The following is a 22,149-nucleotide window of genomic DNA, read 5'->3' as shown; positions in this document are numbered from 1 at the left end:
GCGAGGGATAGCGATATTATGCAAGGGATAGCGATAATAACTCTCCCCCCACACACCACCACACTCCCCCACACACACCCGCACACACACACCCCCACACACCACCACACCCCCACACACACCACCACATCCCCCCCACACACACCCACACCCCCACACACCAGTCCACCACACCCACACACACCCCCACACCCCCACACACACCACCACACCCCCACACACCACCACACCCCCACACACCACCACACACCCACACACCACCACATCCCCCCACACACACACCCACACCACCACACACCACCACTCCCCCTCCCCCCCCACAACACATGAGCCAACAACGCCACAATATATGACCACGAAGACCACCATGAAGTTATAATATTATCTGCAGTCATTAGCGTCAGAAGGTGAAAATATTATATGAAGATTATTTAGTGTTGGCGGCGGGAAATCCAATGACCTGCTTTATGATAAAAATATTAGGTCGGTCCTGTTGAGAGAGAGAGAGAGAGAGAGAGAGAGAGAGAGAGAGAGAGAGAGAGAGAGAGAGAGAGAGAGAGAGAGAGAGAGAGAGAGAGAGAGAGAGAGAGAGAGAGAGAGAGAGAGAGAGAGAGAGAGAGAGAGAGAGAGAGAGAGAGAGAGAGAGAGAGAGATTGAAGGAGAGGTAGAGACGGGTAAGGAAGAAGGAAGGAACGGGAATGGAGAGAACTAGAGAAGAGGTTGGAGGTAGAGATAGGGAAGGAAGGAGGTAGGGAAGTAGGGAGATAATAAACAGGGGGACGTAGGGATGTAGTGAGGGAGGGAGGAGAGTGGGAAAAGGACAGAGGGATAGAGAGAAAGGGGGAAGGGAGGGGGGGGGGGGTATGACCCCGTGGTGGAGGCAGGAGGTGGAGCCTTAATTAACCAGGTGTAAAGGCCACGTAACTCACCTGTAATATTCTCAGGCACGACAGCCGTGGCTCCGTGGACGAGGAAGCGAGGGGCGTAGTTGTCTTCTGTGGGGACAGATGGCGTTAGTGAGTGCTACTTTAGACGACACTGAAAGAGGCAGATAATGAACTGTGCAGCCTCCCGTTACCAATAATGATCCACTAGAAATAGGAGAACTGCTGGAGATTATAAAATATTGAATGGTGGCCATGTTGACCAGACCACACACTAGAAGGTGAAGGGACGACGACGTTTCGGTCCGTCCTGGACCATTCTCAAGTTGATTGTGAATTACTTTAGCCACGTTATTGTTACTCATCGCCTGCAATGGTGGCCATAATATAGGACCAGAGTCGCGGCACTACAGACCTGTACCACCAGTACACCTCTGGACCCAGATTCACGAAGCAGTTACGCAAGCACTTACGAACCTGTACATCTTTTCTCCATCTTTGGAGGCTTTGTTTACAATTATTAAACAGTTAATGAGCTCCAAAGCACCAGGAGGCTGTTTATAACAATACCAACAGTTGATTGGCAAGTTTTCATGCTTGTAAACTGTTTAATAAATGTAACCAAAGCCGTCAAAGATTGAGAAAAGATGTACAGGTTCGTAAGTGCTTGCGTAAGTGCTTTCGTGAATCTGGCCCCAGGCACACGCTGGTGTAACTGGGAAAGGGCTAAGGTGGATGAGGGAGTGCCTCTCTGATAGGAAACAGTGGTTGACAGTTCATGAAGTTTTAAATGATGCAAAAAACTAATGTTGGGAATCAGATCAGAGAACTGCAAATAATTCCAAATTGATCAAGACAATTCAGAGTTGGTCTTTAAAGTAACTTTGAACTTTAACCTTGAAAAACGCTCAGATCACTGCACACCACCTACGTGACACTAGTCATGGAGAATGCAGCCCCATTGTGGAGCCTCACCCTGAAAATACCTAATGGGAAACTAGAAAAGATAGAAAGCTTAGCATAAGCTTCGTCCCAGAATTATGAAGGATGGGGTATGAAGAGAAGCTCAGAGAACTAGACCTGACGTCGCTAGTAAAGAGGAGGAAGAAGAGACATGATAGAGACATAAGATAAGACTTACTGGATGGTAAAAGATAAAATGCTCAAAATAACAAGAGGACATAAATGAAAACTTGTCAAACAAATGAGTCGAAGATGTTTGAATTATTTTATATATTTTAGCGCAAGAAATTGTTATTAAAATGGAAACAACTAAATGACCAGGTTACAGAAGCCAACAGTCGTTCATTATTTTAAAAGTGAAGAGAGAGAGATTGATCGGAAATTTTTGTATGACACAGTCAGCAGCTGGAAAGGTGGGGCTCAAGAGTTGAAGCTCGATCCTGCAAATACAAACATGTGAGCATATGATAGAGGTGATAGAGGCGAGCACAGAGACCCGCACCAGATGAAAGGGTTCCTGCTTTCAATTTAGGCAAAGAAGCTGTGGTATTTATTCAGTAATTCATTTTGTAATTGAAAGGGATGGGATTACCACAGCTGGTGTGTAATGTTTGTTTACTGAGACCACAAACACAGGCAGCGACGGGGGCGATTGGTAGCCAGGTGTTTGGCCCGTAGTGTTGGACAGGTGTGGGGTATACCTGACTTGGTGTTGCTGCACGAGGGATTACTGTTTTATAAATCCTCACCCTGATTGTCTTGCTTGGGGATTACTGCCTTCTAAGCCTTAGTCTTATATACCTCCGCCACATAAATCTCCAAGCTGGTGGTATTATTAAGCACACGCTGAGCCTTCTAAATCCCCTCGTGGGTAGTGTTGGACGGGGGATTACTGCCTCTTAAATCCCTACCTTGATGACACTCTCAGTAAGGTACTTTATTATAATAATGCCAGTGATAGTGCTCTTCCCCCCCCCCCTCTCACTACTCTCCCTCACCTCTCCCTATGGTCAATTACTGGTGGGTGAGGGTAGTGTTTGGCTGGGTAAGTCACTAGTGTACTGTCCAGGTAAGTACTAGTATACAAATCCACAAGGGCCGTGACGAGGATTCGAACCTGCGTCCGGGAGCATCCCAGACACGGTCCTTGTGGATTTGTTCATTTGATGCATCACGTTAGTGTGATCTCTGTGTGTGTGAAGTACTAGAGTACTAAGTCCCTTGTTGTGTCTCCACCACACTACACTATGCCAGCTACCCTGCCTGTGTGTGTGTGTGTGTGTGTGTGTGTGTGTGTGTGTGTGTGTGTGTGTGTGTGTGTGTGTGTGTGTGTGTGTGTGTGTGTGTGTGTGTGTGAGGGGAGAGAGAGAGGGTTCACGTACCGTAACGCTGACAGAAGGATCCTCCCCAGCACGGGTAACATATGCACGGAACCTCTTCCCCCGCGTACCCGTTCACACATCTGGAAAAGTATGTGTGAGAGAGAGAATGATTAACAACAGGTTGACATAGTAAGACATTCTAACAAACAAACAGCATTCTAGCAAACAGCTTTCAATATATTATGTCATCGAGTAGCTCAGTAGTACGACATTTAACCCTGTGGTAGCTCAGTCGATTAAGGCAGTGTCTGGGATGCTCCCGGACGCAGGTTCGAATCCTCGTCAAGGCCCTTGTGGATTTGTTCATATTATCCAGTGTTTGAGGGCGGGTGTGTGTGTGTGGAGGCCGGGAGCTGCAATGGGCGGCGTTGCGGCGCCTATATGTCTACTAGGTATATTTATATATCTAATATATATCTACTACATATCTACATATCTATCGTCCTCAGACTAGTTTAGTGTTGGACTTAAGGACTTAAGGCCACCACAACATCTTAAACTGTCCAGCTAGCATGTAAAATTTTGCCCTGATATTGAATCCAATACAAAATCACTCTGCATGTATATATATACACCGAGAAATTGGGGTATGTTTTTAAATTTTAATTTTTTTTTATGTGCCATTCACATATCTATTTATTTTATTTATCTTGTCATGTATATGCCTGGAATATCATGTTTGTCGTAAAAGCCTCAACCTTGTGGTATATATATATATATATATATATATATATATATATATATATATATATATATATATATATATATATATATATATATATATATATATATATATATATATATTGTTGAATAAGACCGAAATAGTAAGATTAATAATTCTAACACGATTTTTTCAATATTTCTTATCTTTTTCTTCACTGTCGGTGGTAATGAAAATATGAATTCTCCAAAATTCATTTTTATTAAGGGTCTGACGCCTAGTAGCGTTTCGTAAGGGCTTCTTACATTCTCCAAGACTTCTTTACACTTAACACTACACTTATGATACACTTGATGCACTGTGTACGAAACATTTGACATAACGCTTGCTTTTTATTGGTTTGGGTGAGGTGGGTACATGAGAATGTACATGGGTACATTACATGGGTCTCCTTCCCTCAGGGGAAAGGGTAAGTTCAGGGTAAGTTCAGGTCGTTCAGAGTCCCCCCTCCCCCGAGGGGAGGGGACTCTGAACGACCCGCTGTCCCAACTCTTTCTTTTTCAACTTACGTTTGAAACGTTGTGTAAACTTTATATTAAGTGTAATACATTCTACAGTTATTTATTTCTTTTTCTTCACCTCGAACGAAGATGAACTTTGGAGAACTCCTCTTCCAGTTAAAGAAAGATGCCAGAGCACTAGTCAGAGGGATAGAAGCCCTAAACAAGAAAATAATCAATACAGAATATGCAGTCATATTCAGTGAAATATATATATATATATATATATATATATATATATATATATATATATATATATATATATATATATATATATATATATATATATATATATATATATATAATATTGAAATATTAACCCATCTATTTATAAGTTGTATGGAGGGATATCAGCCGTTTGGATATCACTGCGGGAGTTATCATCCCTAACCCACCATGTATGCATTCCACATGTGTGTTGATACATGCCACATGTGCGTTGTATACATGTCACATGTGCGTTGTATACATGTCACATGTGCATTGTATAAATATCACATGTGCGTTGTATACATGTCACATGTGCGTTGTATACATGCCACATGTGCGTTGTATACATGTCACATGTGCGTCGAAGGTGCAGTCATGGGATTAAGTTAAATCGGCTCAAGACCTTCAGTATTCATGAACGGGTTATAACGAGCGATAACTCAATCAAATAAATGCCTAATCCATGACTGATATTTCCCGAGGACGGCCAAACTTTGCCCCAAGTATCCTATAACTTACTCTAACGCCTCCAAGTTAAGGCAACACTATGTCCCAGATAGTTTTCATATAAATACAGCGGCCATGTTAGTTGTCGGTCGCTGCGCCCGTGAGGTTCAGGGTCCCTCAGTTGGGGTATGTTGGTCGTTCAGGGTCCCTCAGTTGGGGTATGTTGGTTGTTCAGGGTCCCTTAGTTGGGGTATGTTGGTCGTTCAGGGTACCTTAGTTGGGGTATGTTGGTCGTTCAGGGTACCTCAGTTGGGTATGTTGGTTGTTCAGGGTACCTCAGTTGGGGGGTATGTTGGTCGTTCAGGGTCCCTTAGTTCGTGGGTATGTTGGTCGTTCAGGGGCCCTTAGTTGGGGCATTTTCTCAACGAGCCGAGGATCTCCAAGCCGATCGGAACAAAGCTGTAGCAGTGTGCCAGACCTCTGTATATAACGACTTTCTGCGTTTCGCTGCAAGAACCAGCGCCTTCCCCTTCGCTTGTGCTGTGTTGGAGGAAGGTACTGGCTAGTGTGGAAGCGCATGTGTAGTTCCACACCACTTGCTTACCATCCTTCCCAGGAAGCAGGTGGGAAGCGTTTGGGCACTTCCGAAGTTCGTTGGGTCTGAATAGGTGTGGTTCTCTTTGTGCTGGGCAGCGGGCCGTGGCGAGGCTCCTCTTGATGATGTCGTTGACTTCTTCATGTCTTGCAATCTTACCCTGTGATTTACGACACACCAGACCATAATGACCATATTGGTCTGCCATCGCAATTCTGCATATATATATATATATATATATATATATATATATATATATATATATATATATATATATATATGTGTGTGTGTGTGTGTGTGTGTGTGTGTGTGTGTGTGTGTGTGTGTGTGTGTGTGTGTGTGTGTGTGTGTGTGTTGTACCTATTTACTGCTAGGTAACAGGGGCATCAGGGTAAAAGAAACTCTGCTCTGCAGGGAATCGAACTCCGGACAACAGGATTACGTGTACAGCGTGCTGTCCACTCAGCCACCGCCCCCCGTGTGTACATCGCACTGTGTGTGCGTGCCCGGGAGTGGGTATATTTCATTTGAATGAATGTAGTCATATGTGTCTTTATAATGTGTCATAAACCTTATGTTTGTGACCACTGTTTGTATTCTCTCTCTCTCTCTCTCTCTCTCTCTCTCTCTCTCTCTCTCTCTCTCTCTCTCTCTCTCTCTCTCTCTCTCCAGCGCGATATATTGGTGTAGTAAGAATAAAATGGCTGTATGGTTTACGAACCCTCTGTGTCACTCCTGTCACGCCCATAACCAGTGTGCGTGTGTATAGTCACGCACACACACACACAGTCTGGTGGGACGCCACCAGACTAGTCCCAGAACTGAGAGGTAGGAGCTACGAGGAGAGGCTACGGGAGCTAAACCTCACATCCATGGAAGACAGAACAGTAAGGGGAGACATGATAACCACCTACAAAATTCTCTGCGGAGTTGACAGGGTGGACAAAGACAAACTCTTTAGCACGGGTAGGACACGAACAAGGGGACACAGGTGGAAACTTAGTACCCAGATGAGCCACAGAGACGTTAGAAAGAATTTTGTTCGGTGTCAGAGTAGTTAACAAATGGAGTGCATTAAATAGTAATGTGGTGGAGGCTGACTCCATACACAGTTTCAAATGTAGATATGATAGAACCCAGTAGGCTCAGGAACCTGTACACCAATTGACAGTTGAGAGGCGGGACCAAAGAGCCAGAGCTCAACCTCAGCAAACACAACTAGATGAGTACAACTAGATGAGTACACACACACACTCACACACAATTATCATAATAATAATTGTTGTATTTAATAATTATCACAATTCATCTACTTAAGTCTTGAAGGACGCCGGCTTCGGGTGACAGAGGGCTGTGACGATCTCTGTCAGGAACCCGTAAGTGCGGGACCGGCCCGTCCACCTCCTGGGGCTCTTGCGGCCCCCCAGGCTCTGCTTCAGGAGGCTGGGGTCGTTCTTGCCTTGCTGGGATGGTTCTTCTCCGGCCCCGACCACGGCGGTCTCCGGGTTTGGAGTCACTGAGCCTTATTTCACCAACTTCGAGGTCAACTCCGGAACTCCCAGTTGCTGCGACGGCGCTGGAACCAATCGTATTGGCGTTTGCCTTTCCAATGGAGACTTGTCGCCGTGGAGACGGGTGGGGACCTGCTGCATGGGTAACAGCTTCTCCCCCATATCAACCTACCCTGGCTTTGCGCCCTGGAGAGCCACTCCTACAACTCCATAGTCTCCTGAGACTGATGGATGCTTACTACTAGCGCAGTTGTTAACACTTGCGAAACGGAAACCGGATCACTCAGCCGTGTCTCAAGAGTCACAGCAGTAAGCTGGAGAGGCATAAAGATGTGCTGTTAACTAGCTACCGGAGGTGCTACATTTGCCAAAGCTACAAGATAAAGAAACAAGAAGCGATATGATCACTACGTACAAAATAGTAACAGGAATCGACAAAAATTGAGCAGGAAATCTTGCCCTGTAGTTTCATTCCGTCTCTTGCATATCTTCCCGCTCTCTCCTGTCAATATTAATTCCCAATTCTCCTCCTCTCCCCTCCCTCCCTCTCTCCCTCACCCTAAATTTAGTTCCCCTCCTTCCCCTCTCATTAATTATCATTATCACTCACGCCTTACCTCCCTCCCTCTCTTTTACCTCTCTCTCTCTCTCTCTCTCTCTCTCTCTCTCTCTCTCTCTCTCTCTCTCTCTCTCTCCCGTTTACTGCCCTCTCTCTCTCCCTCATTCTCTACCTCCCTTCCTTCACCCTTCATGGACTGGACGGTCTCGCTTCATGCAGGTCGGCGTTCAATCCCCGATTATCCAAATGGTTCTTGGGCACCATTCCTCTTTCCCCCCGTCCCATCCCAAATCCTTATCCTGACCCCTTCCAAGGGGCTATATATAGCCGAAATGCCTGATCGCTTTGCCCTGAAAGGTCCCTGCCCCATCCCTCCCCCCCACTGACAGGAACATGTTCATCATGCCGCTGGAACACAAAAGACCGAGACACGAGTAGACAGGAGGTCCATGGGGTAAGACGGACAGTATGGACAGCCTGACAGACAGTTGGGTGGACAGGAAGACAGGCGCCCCAGGCAGGGCCACACACACGTAGACAGGTCGGTACTGAGGTTTAGACAGGAAGACAGACGTGCAGTGTGGAAGATATAGAGAGGAAACGCATACAGTCCTACAGGGATGGACAGACACACCTGCCGACATTTAGACGGTTCGCAGCCGTACCTTACCCATACATATAAATGTACAGATACGGAACATCAAAACCGGTTATTGAGAGATATTAAACAGACAGACACTTTAATTTGGCTTTCTGACCAAGAGACGGACATTTAGACAGACAGACAGACAGACATATAATAGACCATTACATATTATAAACATAACAGTTACACAGACAGATAAATCTTTTTTAATATACGACAGAATGGCGTTTTAGAATTCGAACAGACAGGAAAAACAGAATGGTGCCTCTAGACAGACTGACAGAAGGCACACAAGGACTGACAGTCATACAGAGACACTGAGAAGGACTCACCTGCTGAAGTTGTAATCAGGAAGGTCGTCTGACAGGCTGTCAACGTAACCTGTAACAAGACAGTAAAAGACGGTTATAGACAGTACAAGTAACACTATACATATATACTATATATGTATACGTACACTATACATATATGCAACATAACATATACATAACAGTATGCAACATCGATCACAGAAACATTGATCAAAGTATGCGGAAAAAAATCACATTTGAAAAATTTAGAGAATGCTGAACGCGTTTTCGGCTCAATTCGCCTTCATGAGAGCAAGATAGCGAAGAATCTGTCTATCTTTCTTGCTTATTTCTATATCTTGCTCTAATGACAGCGAATTGAGTCAAAAAAGCGTTCAACATTCTCTAAAAAAAAAAATTTCAAACGTGTTTTTTACCGCATATAAAATTAGCATATTTGATCTTTGTTAATGAAATCATGTTTTCAATCTACAAAATGTTCATCTTAGAAAGGAAGCTGGACACTTGACGGCACTTGACGGCACACACAGCCAGTCAAATGCCAGCTGCTCCAAACACATATCCCTTCATCCCATTCACCCGTTGATGAATCCAACCTTCCGTCCGTCTATCCATCAAATCATCCTCCTATCCCGCTAACCAGCCACTTATCTTCGCCCTCGTAGCGTTCCATCCTAACTCATGGCTCTTCCCACTCTGCTCTATCATCACTCTGCTGTTAGCTGTGACAACACGCCCGGAGCAGACCTGCCACGCACGGTGACGGGGGGGTAGGGGGCTTGGTGGAGGGTGAAGGGGGAACCTGGTGGATGGGGGGTAGAAATAGCCTAAGCTACTCTATCCCTTTGAGATGTATTTATTGCTTATCTCAATAAACATACTTGAACTTGAACCTGGTGGATAGCGAAGAATGAGGAGACCATGAAAAAAGGGGGGCACGGACCACATACTATCCCCCCCTCACCCCCCCTGAACATATCGGGCAATAGGGTTACAGATTTTGTGTGGTGGTGTCCCGTGGTCGCCCGCAAACACTCACTCGCTCGAAAGAGAATAAACTAGGCGGAGGAAACGCGCCAAACGAGGCGTATTTTTTGGCCGAGTTTTTCGACCAAACCCAATTTCTCTTCCGTGAAAATTTCGCTCCTCTCACCCCTGCTGCTTTCACTGATTTTCGACTTTTTTTTGTTTTCGTTCTTTCAGACCCCTTTATTTTTATAGCAGATTAGGATATTTTAATATTGTTTGTTTTTTCCTGTGTGTGTGTGTGTGTGTGTGTGTGTGTGTGTGTGTGTGTGTGTGTGTGTGTGTGTGTGTGTGTGTGTGTGTGTGTGTGTGTGTGTGTTTTGACACACGATGCGTCGAGCGCTGAGGTTATTGGACGCTGCCTATGTTTTTTATTTACCTGTGTTCGTGTGGGGCGCTGGGAGTATTGAACACTGTGTGAGTTTACCTGTGTTTGTGTGTGTGGAGTGCTGTGATAACTAAACAGTGAGTTTACCTGTGTTTGTGTGTGTGGAGTGCTGTGATAACTAAACAGTGAGTTTACCTGTGTTTGTGTGTGTGGAGTGCTGTGATAACTAAACAGTGAGTTTACCTGTGTTTGTGTGTGTGGAGTGCTGTGATAACTAAACAGTGAGTTTACCTGTGTTTGTGTGTGTGGAGTGCTGTGATAACTAAACAGTGAGTTTACAAGTGCTGGCGATGAGCGCTGGGGGTCGTATTAACCATCATCGTGTATCACTTATAATACTGGGTGTGACCTAGCAGTAAAATAGGTACCTGGGTGTTAGTCAGCTGTCACGGGCTGCTTCCTGGGGGTGGAGGCCTGGTCGAGGACCGGGCCGCGGGGACACTAAAGCCCCGAAATCATCTCAAGATAACCTCAAGATAAGATAACCTCGCGTCAACACGCGAGGTCACCCCCAGAATAAAGTCGTCTCCAGTAAGGTCAGGGGTCTTCCACAACAAAATACCAACAGCGTGAGGTGTCTGTGGTAATATGGTCTGGACCAATGGCTCGTGTGGTCCGCCAGGTGCCCACACAGGGCCTATCACACGAACCGTAGAAGGAGGTCATCTTACGAGCGGTCTGCCTCACAGGTATTTTCACTTTACCGAGACTACGCTGGTCGGGGGTAACACGATCTGGAGCTGTACGATGCAATTGGTAATAAGACGCGTTAGTTCTGGAAAAAAACTTGAGAGCAATGATAGCATTTTGTCCTGGACTAAAGCTTGGGGGGGGGGGGGGACAGAGCTGAACTGCTCGTGTGGAGGGGATTGGCGTTTGTGTCCTGGTTTGTGGGAGATAATTGCGTCCGGTTATTCTCACCACAATGAAAATATTTATAGATTGCGTATATTTTATGTTTGTTGGCCTGTTTATATGTTTTTTAAGTTTCCAGGAATACGAATATATAGTTACTAATATAATTATTATTATTATTAGTAGTAGTACACAGAAATCCCATTATGGTGATATATCAATAAACAAATCCACATATGCCTGGAAACGCATAGGTTCGAGCCCTCATCACGGCTCCTGTGGATTTGTTCATTATTTGTAGTAGTAGTAGCAGTGGTTATTAGTACTATGGAGGCTCGCAATAAGGAAAGATCTCAGAGGTGCCTGACTGATATCCCAACTGAAACTACAGACCATTTCTGAAGCACCACTACAGTACCTGGAAGTGGTGCTGGAGTACTCACCTAGTTGTGCTTGCTGGGGTTGAGCTTTGGCTCTTTGGTCCCGCCTTTGCGAGCGTGGTAGTGATGGTACACCACTAAATTTCAAGACTCGTACTAAACCAACATGTCTCCAGTCAAGTTTTATCAGTCAAAGGCCGAGGTCGCGGAGGTCACAGCGGACTCTGCTAATATTAAGTTACTAATTCCAAACTTTAGATTAACTTGAGGTCTGGATGCCAAGTCCTGACCTGGAGGAAATGTGGCCAAGTTGCTACCGTCGGTCCCTACACGTCCTCCTGGCCTGTCACACACGTCCTGTGGCCACATTATCACAGGTTATCTTTAATTAATGTTATCAGTTGTCTCTGTTATATCTCTGTACACACACACAACTACACACACTGTATATTATATATATATATATATATATATATATATATATATATATATATATATATATATATATATATATATATATATATATATATATATATACTGTATATATATAAATGAATATTTGGTATTTATGTGTAAAGCTCAGCTTGCTGGACACAGTGAACACTTTCTGTTATTAAAACAAACAGTAAAAACTGATTTTTTTTAAGTCAAATATATTTGAGGCACGTGTCATAGTTTAAGACTTATGGCACACCCTGTTCATGCATACATGTATACATTCATGCATACGTGTATTCACACATACATGTATGAAAATGATCCTACACAGAATAGAGGGTGACCCACAAAGACTTAGACTTTATGGGTAAGAATCCTAACAGACAACACACACACACACACACACACACATGTGCCTTGATCCAAGAGCCAATGCTCGATCCTGCAAGTACAAATAAGCACACACACACACACACACACACACACACACACACACACACACACACACACACACACACACACGTACGTCACAGACAAGACACTAAAGATAAAGTAAGATGGGAAGATGTGGTGAGGAGGAGGAAGAGGGTGTGGTGAAGGCCTGGTCGACGACCGGGCCTCGGGGTCGCTAAGCCCCGAAATCACCTCAAAATAAGGCCAACACCTCCACACCTGCGCTCACCCCTGGTACTGTAAGATGCAGCTCGGGGTGCCGGGCACGACCACTGCTTTAGTATCCAACTCCTCGTCGCAATATTCACGAAAGGTGAGAAACACAGAATTAGAAACAACTATGAAGCATACACAGGTTTGTCCAGAGGTAACACTGGTGGAACACTCGCCATATCCAGAGGTAAGACTGGTGGAACACTCGCCATATCCAGAGGTAAGACTGGTGGAACACTCGCCATACCCAGAGGTAAGACTGGTGGAACACTCGCCATATCCAGAGGTAAGACTGGTGGAACACTCGCAATATCCAGAGGTAACACTGGTGGAACACTCGCCATATCCAGAGGTAAGACTGGTGGAACACTCGCCATATCCAGAGGTAAGACTGGTGGAACACTCGCCATACCCAGAGGTAAGACTGGTGGAACACTCGCCATATCCAGAGGTAAGACTGGTGGAACACTCGCAATATCCAGAGGTAAGACTGGTGGAACACTCGCCATATCCAGAGGTAAGACTGGTGGAACACTCGCAATATCCAGAGGTAAGACTGGTGGAACACTCGCAATATCCAGAAGTAAGACTGGTGGAACACCCACAATATCCAGAAGTAAGACTGGTGGAACACCCGCAACATCCAGAAGTAAGACTGGTGGAACACCCGCAACATAGTGTATGGAGTCTCACAGGTAAGACTCCATACACAATGACATACTCCAAGACAATGACAAGATTGTAAGAGGTTTATGACAAGATGCCGGAAATCGAGCGTGAAGGAGAGCGCGTCGGGCAGACAGCATCTTAATACATAACTATAAAACTAAGACAAAACCACAGACATTTATTAATGTACGTGGTGGTGGCGGCTGACTCCTTACACAGTTCCAGACGTAGATAGCAGTGACCAAAAGGCTCGACAATCTGTACACCAGTCGAGTGAAGGTATACAGGTGGGGGCCCAAGAGCTGAAACTTAGTCCCCAGGATGCACAATCAGGTAAGGGAAGTTAGATTATAATATTAGGCTTTATGTGAGGATTTTAATCACGCAACTCTGCGGTCAAAACACACCGTGTTTCACATGAGTGCCGCGGCCGGCATAATATGCCCGTTTGATGTCCGTAGAGCGTGAAAATTGCTTATAAAGATAAATAAAATGTTATTCTTGCGTGTATGTGTACTCCCCTATGTGTATTGATGTACATGTGCCTGCATCAGCTCTCGGGTTCCGCCTTACAGTCGCCGGTTGGCTATTGAAATGGCTCTCGAACATTTAGTCTAGACTGTCAACATGAAAATATATATTCAGTTAGCCAGAACTACCTTGCCTTTTAGCTAATTTGACTCACTATTACAGTGATGAAGTGATGTTGTATATTCCACGGCTCACCTGGGTGAGGGTGAGGAGGAGGAGGTGGTGGTGGTGGGGTGGGGGGTGGGGGATCTAGGAGGTGGGGGGGGGGGGGGGTGAGGGAGGGGGTGAGGGAGATGGGGGTGAGGGAGATGGGGGTGAGGGAGATGGGGGTGAGGGAGGTGGGGAGAGAGCGTGGGGGTAGACGGTGCCACAGCTCTGCCACACGTGAACAAGTCCAAGAAACAGAGGTGCCCCTGGCGGCCCCTGCTCCACACACACAACAGTACTCACAGTAACTGTGTGGTGGAACGCACCAGTGTGTAGTGATACACATCCAAACTCTTCGCTTTTTTGTACTTTTACTTTTATAGAGTCCGATAAAATAAAGCTTGAAAACTAACACAAACATTTCTAAGCCTAAAAATTACATTCCTAAAACATTCATTCCTAAGCCACATGTTCTAGACTAGGCCTATTAGGCCTAAGATCGTGAATTAGGCCTAGCATTGTTGGAGAGGTTAGGGTTAGGTTCTACGTTTATCTTGCGGTTAAAAAAAAAGTTTCCCCATTTGACCAAATTTAATACTACAAAAGTCACCTATTTGGCGGTGTATCACTTTATATATTGGTACTTTCCACCAAACAGTCCCTATAAGTACTATGATTTCATGATGGGGGGGGGGGGAAGGAAGGCCTGGCTCTTGCAGGAAGTGCCAAACTAACCAGGCTGTAGATCATGTCAATCTCCACCTCCTAGATCATGTGGGCCTGCGGGCCGCTCGAAGCAACAGTCTTGTAGATCAGTTATCACCAGACAAGTATATCCTCAGACCCTGCTTTGGGAGCAGAGCAACTCTCGGAACCCGCTGCAGGTATACTCTAGGTATACCATCTACTAAGACCGGAGAAAACGTCCATAATCAATCTGATGTTCCCTAACATATCTAGAAATTACAAATCTAAATCAGATGATTTGTTTTCGACGGACGAAATTATGTTTGGCGTGTTTGCTGAAACAAACACAGTTGGAGATTTGTTGCTGTTGTTTAAGACTCGCTACCCGGAACAAAAAGTGCCAAGTAGCACGGGCTATGGCGAGCCCGTAGTAGTTAGTTGGAGATGTTTTAAACTTGGTAATGTTCCGAACGTGTTATTACAGGATCCCGTGCCTTGTGCACCCTCTATGTCTCGGGGTCTATCTAACGAGTCATTAGCCAGCAATTATTTATAACAGCGATAGTTGGTTAGAATTATTTCCACAGGAGGAGGCGCCTCGTAACCATGGCGTCTTGGAGTGAATATTGGCCTCAGAGGTGATGGGTATTTGATATTGATGTCGAACTTGGAGATTAAACTCGATCCTTCACCTGGGAAGTTTCTTGTTCCGGCCACCGCTGGAGGAGTTTCCACCTAAACTATATATTATTATTATTATTATTATTATTATTATTATTATTATTTATATCGAGTAGGGGTCTTAAGTGACCTTCCGGTTATCTTGAGGTTATCTTGAGATGATTTCGGGGCTTTTTAGTGTCCCCGCGGCCCGGTCCTCGACCAGGCCTCCACCCCCAGGAAGCAGCCCGTGACAGGTACCTATTTTACTGCTAGGTAACAGGGGCATAGGGTGAAAGAAACTCTGCCCAATGTTTCTCGCCGGCGTCTGGGATCGAACCCAGGACCACAGGATCACAAGTCCAGCGTGCTGTCCACTCGGCCGACCTTGAGAATACCTTCTCGCCCTGACACCAAACATCAATCATTTATAGTCGCCAAACGAAGCTCTCTCCTAAATATATGAATGACAATACAGGAATACCAATAAGATAGTTTTTGTATTAGAATAAAATACTTCAAGACCAAAAAACAAACAAAAAGTTTCCTGTCGTTTTCTTCTTTAGGTGAGTATCGGTAATTTGCGAGAGGAGTAAAGTTTGGCACTCTGCGAGATAGCAGGCATCCCTCACTGCCTGGATGAGGTGGCCCCACAGTGCCTGGAGAGTCACGTGACCGCCTGCTGCCCCCCCCCCTCCCCTGGCCCCCAGCTGTGTTTTATGGAGTTTGGTCTTTTTTTTAACACAGTGGCTGGCTATCTTGAGGTTATCTTGAGATGATTTCGGGGCTTTTTAGTGTCCCCGCGGCCCGGTTTTCGACCAGGATTCCACCCCCAGGAAGCAGCCCGTGACAGCTGACTAACACCCAGGTACCTATTTTACTGCTAGGTAACAGGGGCATAGGGTGAAAGAAACTCTGCCCATTGTTTCTCGCCGGCGCCTGGGATCGAACCCAGGACCACAGGCTGTTGGCAGTCTCTGGCTTGCGTGTTGGTATTTACTATTTGTGCCTAAAAACTGTTAGCTCTTGGTCCCCGCTCTCCTCAATAGTCGGTTATCTAATGGACTAATTCCCTACCTAATTTTTTCTATCATATGTACTACATATATTGCTTGCTCTGCCTCTCTCGCATACTGAGGCACTGGGGAGGAACTACCTGTCTGGCATTGGTCTGTCTGTCTGTTATTTTCTCTCTTCTACACAGAACGTTCACTAGAACACTATACACGGCGCTCCAAATACCATAATTCTCTCTTTCTTTCTCTCTCTCTCTCTCTCTCTCTCTCTCTCTCTCTCTCTCTCTCTCTCTCTCTCTCTCTCTCACACTCTCTCTCTCTCTCTCTCTCTCTCTCTCTCTCTCTCTCTCACACTCTCTCTCTCTCTCTCTCTCTCTCTCTCTCTCTCTCTCTCTCTCTCTCTCTCTCTCTCTCTCTCTCTCTCTCATACACACACAAGCCGAAGAAGTCATTTACGCTAACTTAATACAGCATTTTAAATGTAAATTTGATAAAAACGTCTTTGCATAAATCTAAGAACCTTCGGAAGGCTGAACTAAGAGCCTTGGACTAAGTTCACTCCTGGAAACACATTTAAATGAATGCACGCACGCACGCACGCACATACACAAACACACAAACACACACTCTCTCTTTCTCTTCAGCACCAACACAAAACTCTATTTTTCTTCCTGCAGCGAACTCCGCCCCGCCAAACCTGCAAAACTCCGCCTCTTCCGCTTCCCGCCAAACTTTCCGTACATTGTAGGGCTTTTTGCAAGTTTTTTCCCTCCGTTTTTTGAACTATAAGTTTTCAAGTTATCAGAGCGTGAAATTGAAAGGTGGAGACCTGCTCTTAGGCGCATTTTAAAAGCTATTCTCCAGACTCTTCAGAGCTGCTACTGCCGACTCCAGCAGAGCGTGAACCGTCTCTTATATGCAGCAGATAGGCCAACACCCCCCTGACCCCACCCGCCACCACCTTGCCACACGCCTCCGCTGCTGCTGCTGCTCCTGGTAATGCTGCTGCTGCCGCTGCTGTTGTTGCTGCTGCTGTGGTGTTGCTGCTCCTGGTAATGCTGCTGCTGCCGCTGCTGTTGCTGCTGCTGCTGTGGTGTTGCTGCTCCTGATAATGCTGCTGCTGCCGCTGCTGCTGGAGTCCCTATTCTCAGCATTGGTGTTGTGCTCGACGTTGTCGTATGCACTTGTGATGAGTTAAACCTGCCTGCTCCTGCTGGTAGAAGCAGGAGCTCCTGCTCCTCCTCCTCCTCCAAGTCTCCTGTATTATGCTAGCAACTTGCACCATAAAACTAGCGACACATGTCAATGAGAAAACCGGTTTTTCCAAAAACCTAATCATCAAAATGGGCAATTCCATTCGCTACAATCGTGGCATGAACTTGAAAACGATGCCTAATGCAATCCATTTGTAAACATTGGTGTATCTGACATCAAATTGCCACGCTTCTTTTTCCCGAAGTCTATAGCTTTCTCTCACACGGCTCAGGCCTAACACAGCTGTGAACTAACACAGCAAATTATATATATATATATATATATATATATATATATATATATATATATATATATATATATATATATATATATATATATATATATATATATATATATGTGTGTGTGTGTGTGTGTGTGTGTGCCTCATGCCGTCTGGCCCTCACCTGCATGTCTCATAACTTACTGATAAAGCTTCTTCATGTTGCTCTATATAACTTCTCTAGTTAGAATAATATAGAAAAATACAAACTACAGGGCAACATTGGCTCTACTGTCTTGAAAATTATAGTGAAATTCCTAAATTACTGAAAATGTTTAATATTGATGTGGCATTTAGGAACTTTGACATAGAACATAAATACAGTATAAGGGAATCTCGGGATAATAATACTTATAATATATATATATATATATATATATATATATATATATATATATATATATATATATATATATATATATATATATATAAAAACTGCTTACCAGGGCTTCATTGTGATCCCATCTGGCCAACCCATAGGATTGATAGAGTTACCGGGCATTAGCTATTGGGGCTCTCGCTCTGCTGGACATCCAACTGTGGAAAGGCTCCTCTTAATGATGTTAACTTCTCTGTGCCTCGAATGCCATCCCCCAGGTGCTCTTGACAGAGCAGACCATGCTGACTGTATGTACAAATTTGCATAGTGGACTCACCTGTTTGAGTGTGTACTGGGCAATGGACTCACCTGTTTGAGTGTGTACTGGGCAAGAGAAGAACAAGAGAAGTACGAGAGCAGATGCTATTAGGTGCGTCCAGGCCAGCAAGGTAGAGTGTGACTGAGCGCGGCCTCCGCTGCCACTCCAGGCCGCCACCATCGTGCGTCGCGGAGAGCGGTCGCGCCGCTGTTCCTCGCTGTCCTGCTCCACTAAACCCGCTGACATTATATTATCTCCTGAATTGCAGTAATCCGCGTAATTAACTAGTTCATTTATTTCCTTTCATGCGAAGGGGATTTTTCATCGCTTTCTAAGTGATAGCAATATTCTCTTGAATTTCACTAATTGACTGGAACACGTCCGCCATTTATTATGTGATGGAGCAAATTTTCAAGAATGCCTGTCATCGCCAGCTTGATCCGTCGTATCTGAAACGAAATCATATTTGACTGTAAATATTAAAGTTAGAAAAGATATCATATGCACACGGCGAAGAGGATAGAGGTTATAGGAATATAGTCCTTTCTTACCGGAGGCTGACCGTTAACGGGTCATATTTAAGGGAAAATATTTAAAATTTTGAAATAGCAAATACAAATTTTTTGCTTTAAAGTGAATATTTAAAATTTTGAAATAGCCAATACAATTTTTTTGCTTTAAAGTGAATCACTTGTGTGTATTCTATATGGAGCAGTTACGCTATGATGAAAAATAGTAATCAGTTTTACTGAAGCATTATATTGCCTTCAAACAGGATAATATTACAGAATTTCAGTATCAAATACCATGATGATTAATATGTCATTACCAATTTTGAAATCAGGGCTCAGGTCAAAAAATAAATCAAACATGAACATAGTGAAGGACGTTGACGAAGGGCAGCATTGTAGGTCCTGGGTAAAGCAATGCCCTGCGGCCCTACCCAGATGATGGGCACTGGGGTCGCTACCCAGATGATGGGCACTGGAGCCCCTACCCAGATGATGGGCACTGGGGTCGCTACCCAGATGATGGGCACTGGAGCCCCTACCCAGATGATGGGCGCTGGAGCCCCTACCCAGATGATGGGCACTGGGGGGCCCCTATCCAGATGATGGGCACTGGAGCCCCTACCCAGATGATGGGCACTGGGGGCCCCTACCCAAATGATGGGCACTGGGGTTCCTACTCAGATGATGGGCACTGGGGGCCCCTACTCAGATGATAGGTACTGGGGGTCCCCACCCGGATGAAGGGAACTAGGGTCCCTTCCCACATGATGGAAACAGGGGACCTTCCCAGATAAAGGCCACTTAAGCCCTTCGCAGATAATGGGCCCCGCCCGTCTGCTAAAGTGCAGGATTACCGTCAGTTATGCACAAATTATTCAAACGACGGACCGAAATGTCGTCGTCTTTTCATCTTCTAGTGTGAGAGGTTGTCAACACAAATTATTCATATCATTAAAATAATTTAAAAAAAGGATTTGAATCCCCGCCCGTTCCTGTAGTAGTCTTGGACGTGTGGAGGGAGGGAGTTGGTGTGAGGGTCAGTTGTACCAACTGTGAGAGCTATTCAATTTATATTATTTCAGCGTAGAAAGTATTACCATATACACCTATTGTTTCTTGTAATGATTTATGTATTTTACATTCCCGTATTAAGTGTAAGGAAGTGTTATTCACGGACAGTTAGAGTGGTATGTATATTCTTAGACACGTTAGGTTGGCTACAGTGTATAGCGGCGGCTCCTCCCGCCATTCCTCGGGCAGGAATGTTATTGGAACGAATGGATGTGTCCTCTCTTGAAGTAAGATGTTATTAAATGAACAAATCCTCAAGGGCCGAGATGAGGGTTCGAACCTACGCACGAGATGTTCCCAGCTGCGCCTTAGACAACTGTGCCACGACATGGTTAAATGAATTGTAACCTAGAGTGCATATTGCCCTCACTAGGCTCCCGAAGCTTATCTGAAGCCTCACGCTATTGTGTAGGGTGTTGTTACCTGTGGTAATGATTGTATGCAGTTAGTCTGGGATCCGTGTTGTTGATTATTATTGTTAAGTCAAGGTGATTAAGTTCTGCGTCATCACCTCTTTATTTTTGTCGTATTAGTCTTTGTGTCATTAGATTAAACTACACTGGTGGGCTTTTTAAAGTGTGTTGAACTTCGCCTGAGATTTAGCAGTTGAGTGAACAGGCAAATAAGGGATTTAACGTTGCTACCAAGTCCACGAGCCTTAATAAAAACTAGTGGTAACTATTATTGCCACAATTACTAACTACTACAGCTAGTACTATTACTACTTATACTGCTATTGCTATTACTCCTTCTACTATTACTACAGCTAATATTAGGACAGCTATTACTTTTAATCCAACTATTACTACTAACAGTTGTGTAACTACCGTTATGGCTGTTGCCCAAAACTGTCACTGCTTATAGCCGAACTAATAACATCAATAATAATGACATTACTATGACCAAATGATAAAATGCTTCGCCCATTAGGCAGTAATTAATTATTTCACTTTACGATACAGCAAGTTGTCAGGACAAAAACATTTTTTTTTATCATGTGCTTGTTCACAGTTAAATGAAATCCCTAGTGATGCAGTGGCCTTTACCCAGCCAGGGGCGGGTGATGTGTGTGTGTGTATATACTATTTGTATCTGTAAAGTCCCGCTATTAGCTCTTGGACTCCGCCTCTGTAACCAATCTATTTTCCTATATCTACTACATATATTTCTCTAACACACACACACACACATGTGTAGAGTGCTGGTGGCTCAGTGGACAGGACGCTGGACACGTAATTCTGTGAACCGGATTCGATTCCCGGCGCCGGGGAGAAACAAAATGGGCAATTTCTTTCACCTTGATGCCCCTGTTACCTAGCAGTAAATAGGTACCTGGGAGATAGACAGCTGTTACGGGCTGCTTCCTGGACGTGTGTGTGTGAGGGGGGGGGGGGGAAGTTAGTTAGTTGTTAGTAACAGTTGATTGGCAGTTGAGAGGCTGGCTGAAAGATCAGAGCTCAACCCCCGCAAGCACAATTAGGTGAATATATCCCCAGGAAACAGCCCGTAGCAGCTGTCTTAAGTCACAGGTAGCTGTTTACTGCTAGGTGAAAAGGTACAGCAGGGTGAAAGAAACTGCCCATTTGTTTCCGCCTCCGCCGGGAACATTCACATTATTCCGCCTCCGCCTGAAACATTATTAACTGCTTTGACATTTACAGGTAATGTCGACATTTATGAGTGCAAGAGCAAAATCCGAACAAATTATAACAAGAGAAATGAGAAAAATACTAACATTTATAACAGGAGCAAATGATAAACATCTACATGTCCAACGGGAGCGTAAATGTGGTACACATCTGTCAGTGTTTACTGTCACCTGTCCATGCTGCTGCGGCCTCCAGGGGGCGTTGTGCAGGTTCCCACGGGTGGGGAGGCGCTCCTGGAGGGAGTAGGCTACTGTTGTTGTTGTTAAAGATTCGCTACATGGAACAAAGTTCCAAGTAGCCTACACCACGGGCTATGGTGAGCCCGTGGTGTAGGCTACTGTCGAGTGATGTGAGAGAGGTGTATACCTAGCGCCTGCCTTTCCTTTCCTGTGTGAGTGTTAGTGGTCAGATGGAGGGGTGTGGTGAGGTCGAGGGAGTGTGGTGGTGAAATGGAGGGGGATAGTAACATGTTGGGGGTGGATAGATGGAAGGGGGGCTTGGTAAGAAGTGGGGATGGAGGGTAGTAAGTTGGCCTGTGCGGTCGACCAGCAGG

The 22,149-nt window shown here is 44.9% G+C and overlaps 1 protein-coding gene across 3 annotated transcripts in view; it reads right to left on the bottom strand.

The window, feature by feature from the left end:
* LOC123766142 (uncharacterized) overlaps positions 1 to 22,149 on the bottom strand; it is a 165,425-nt gene that overhangs the window by 10,282 nt on the left and 132,994 nt on the right. For all 3 annotated transcript variants that reach the window (XM_069321241.1, XM_045755031.2, XM_069321242.1), the window contains 4 exons: positions 18,415 to 18,813; positions 8,751 to 8,799; positions 3,230 to 3,309; positions 930 to 995 (listed from right to left, as the gene is read on the bottom strand). In XM_069321241.1, the coding sequence (XP_069177342.1) occupies positions 930 to 995; positions 3,230 to 3,309; positions 8,751 to 8,799; positions 18,415 to 18,610 (391 nt within the window). In that variant the 5' untranslated portion in view covers positions 18,611 to 18,813. The remainder of the gene's footprint in view (positions 1 to 929; positions 996 to 3,229; positions 3,310 to 8,750; positions 8,800 to 18,414; positions 18,814 to 22,149) is intronic.

The sequence above is a fragment of the Procambarus clarkii genome, chromosome 9, assembly GCF_040958095.1.
Source record: "Procambarus clarkii isolate CNS0578487 chromosome 9, FALCON_Pclarkii_2.0, whole genome shotgun sequence".
Classification (NCBI taxonomy): Eukaryota; Metazoa; Arthropoda; class Malacostraca; order Decapoda; family Cambaridae; genus Procambarus; species Procambarus clarkii.
This window is presented reverse-complemented; position numbering and strand designations above follow the sequence as displayed.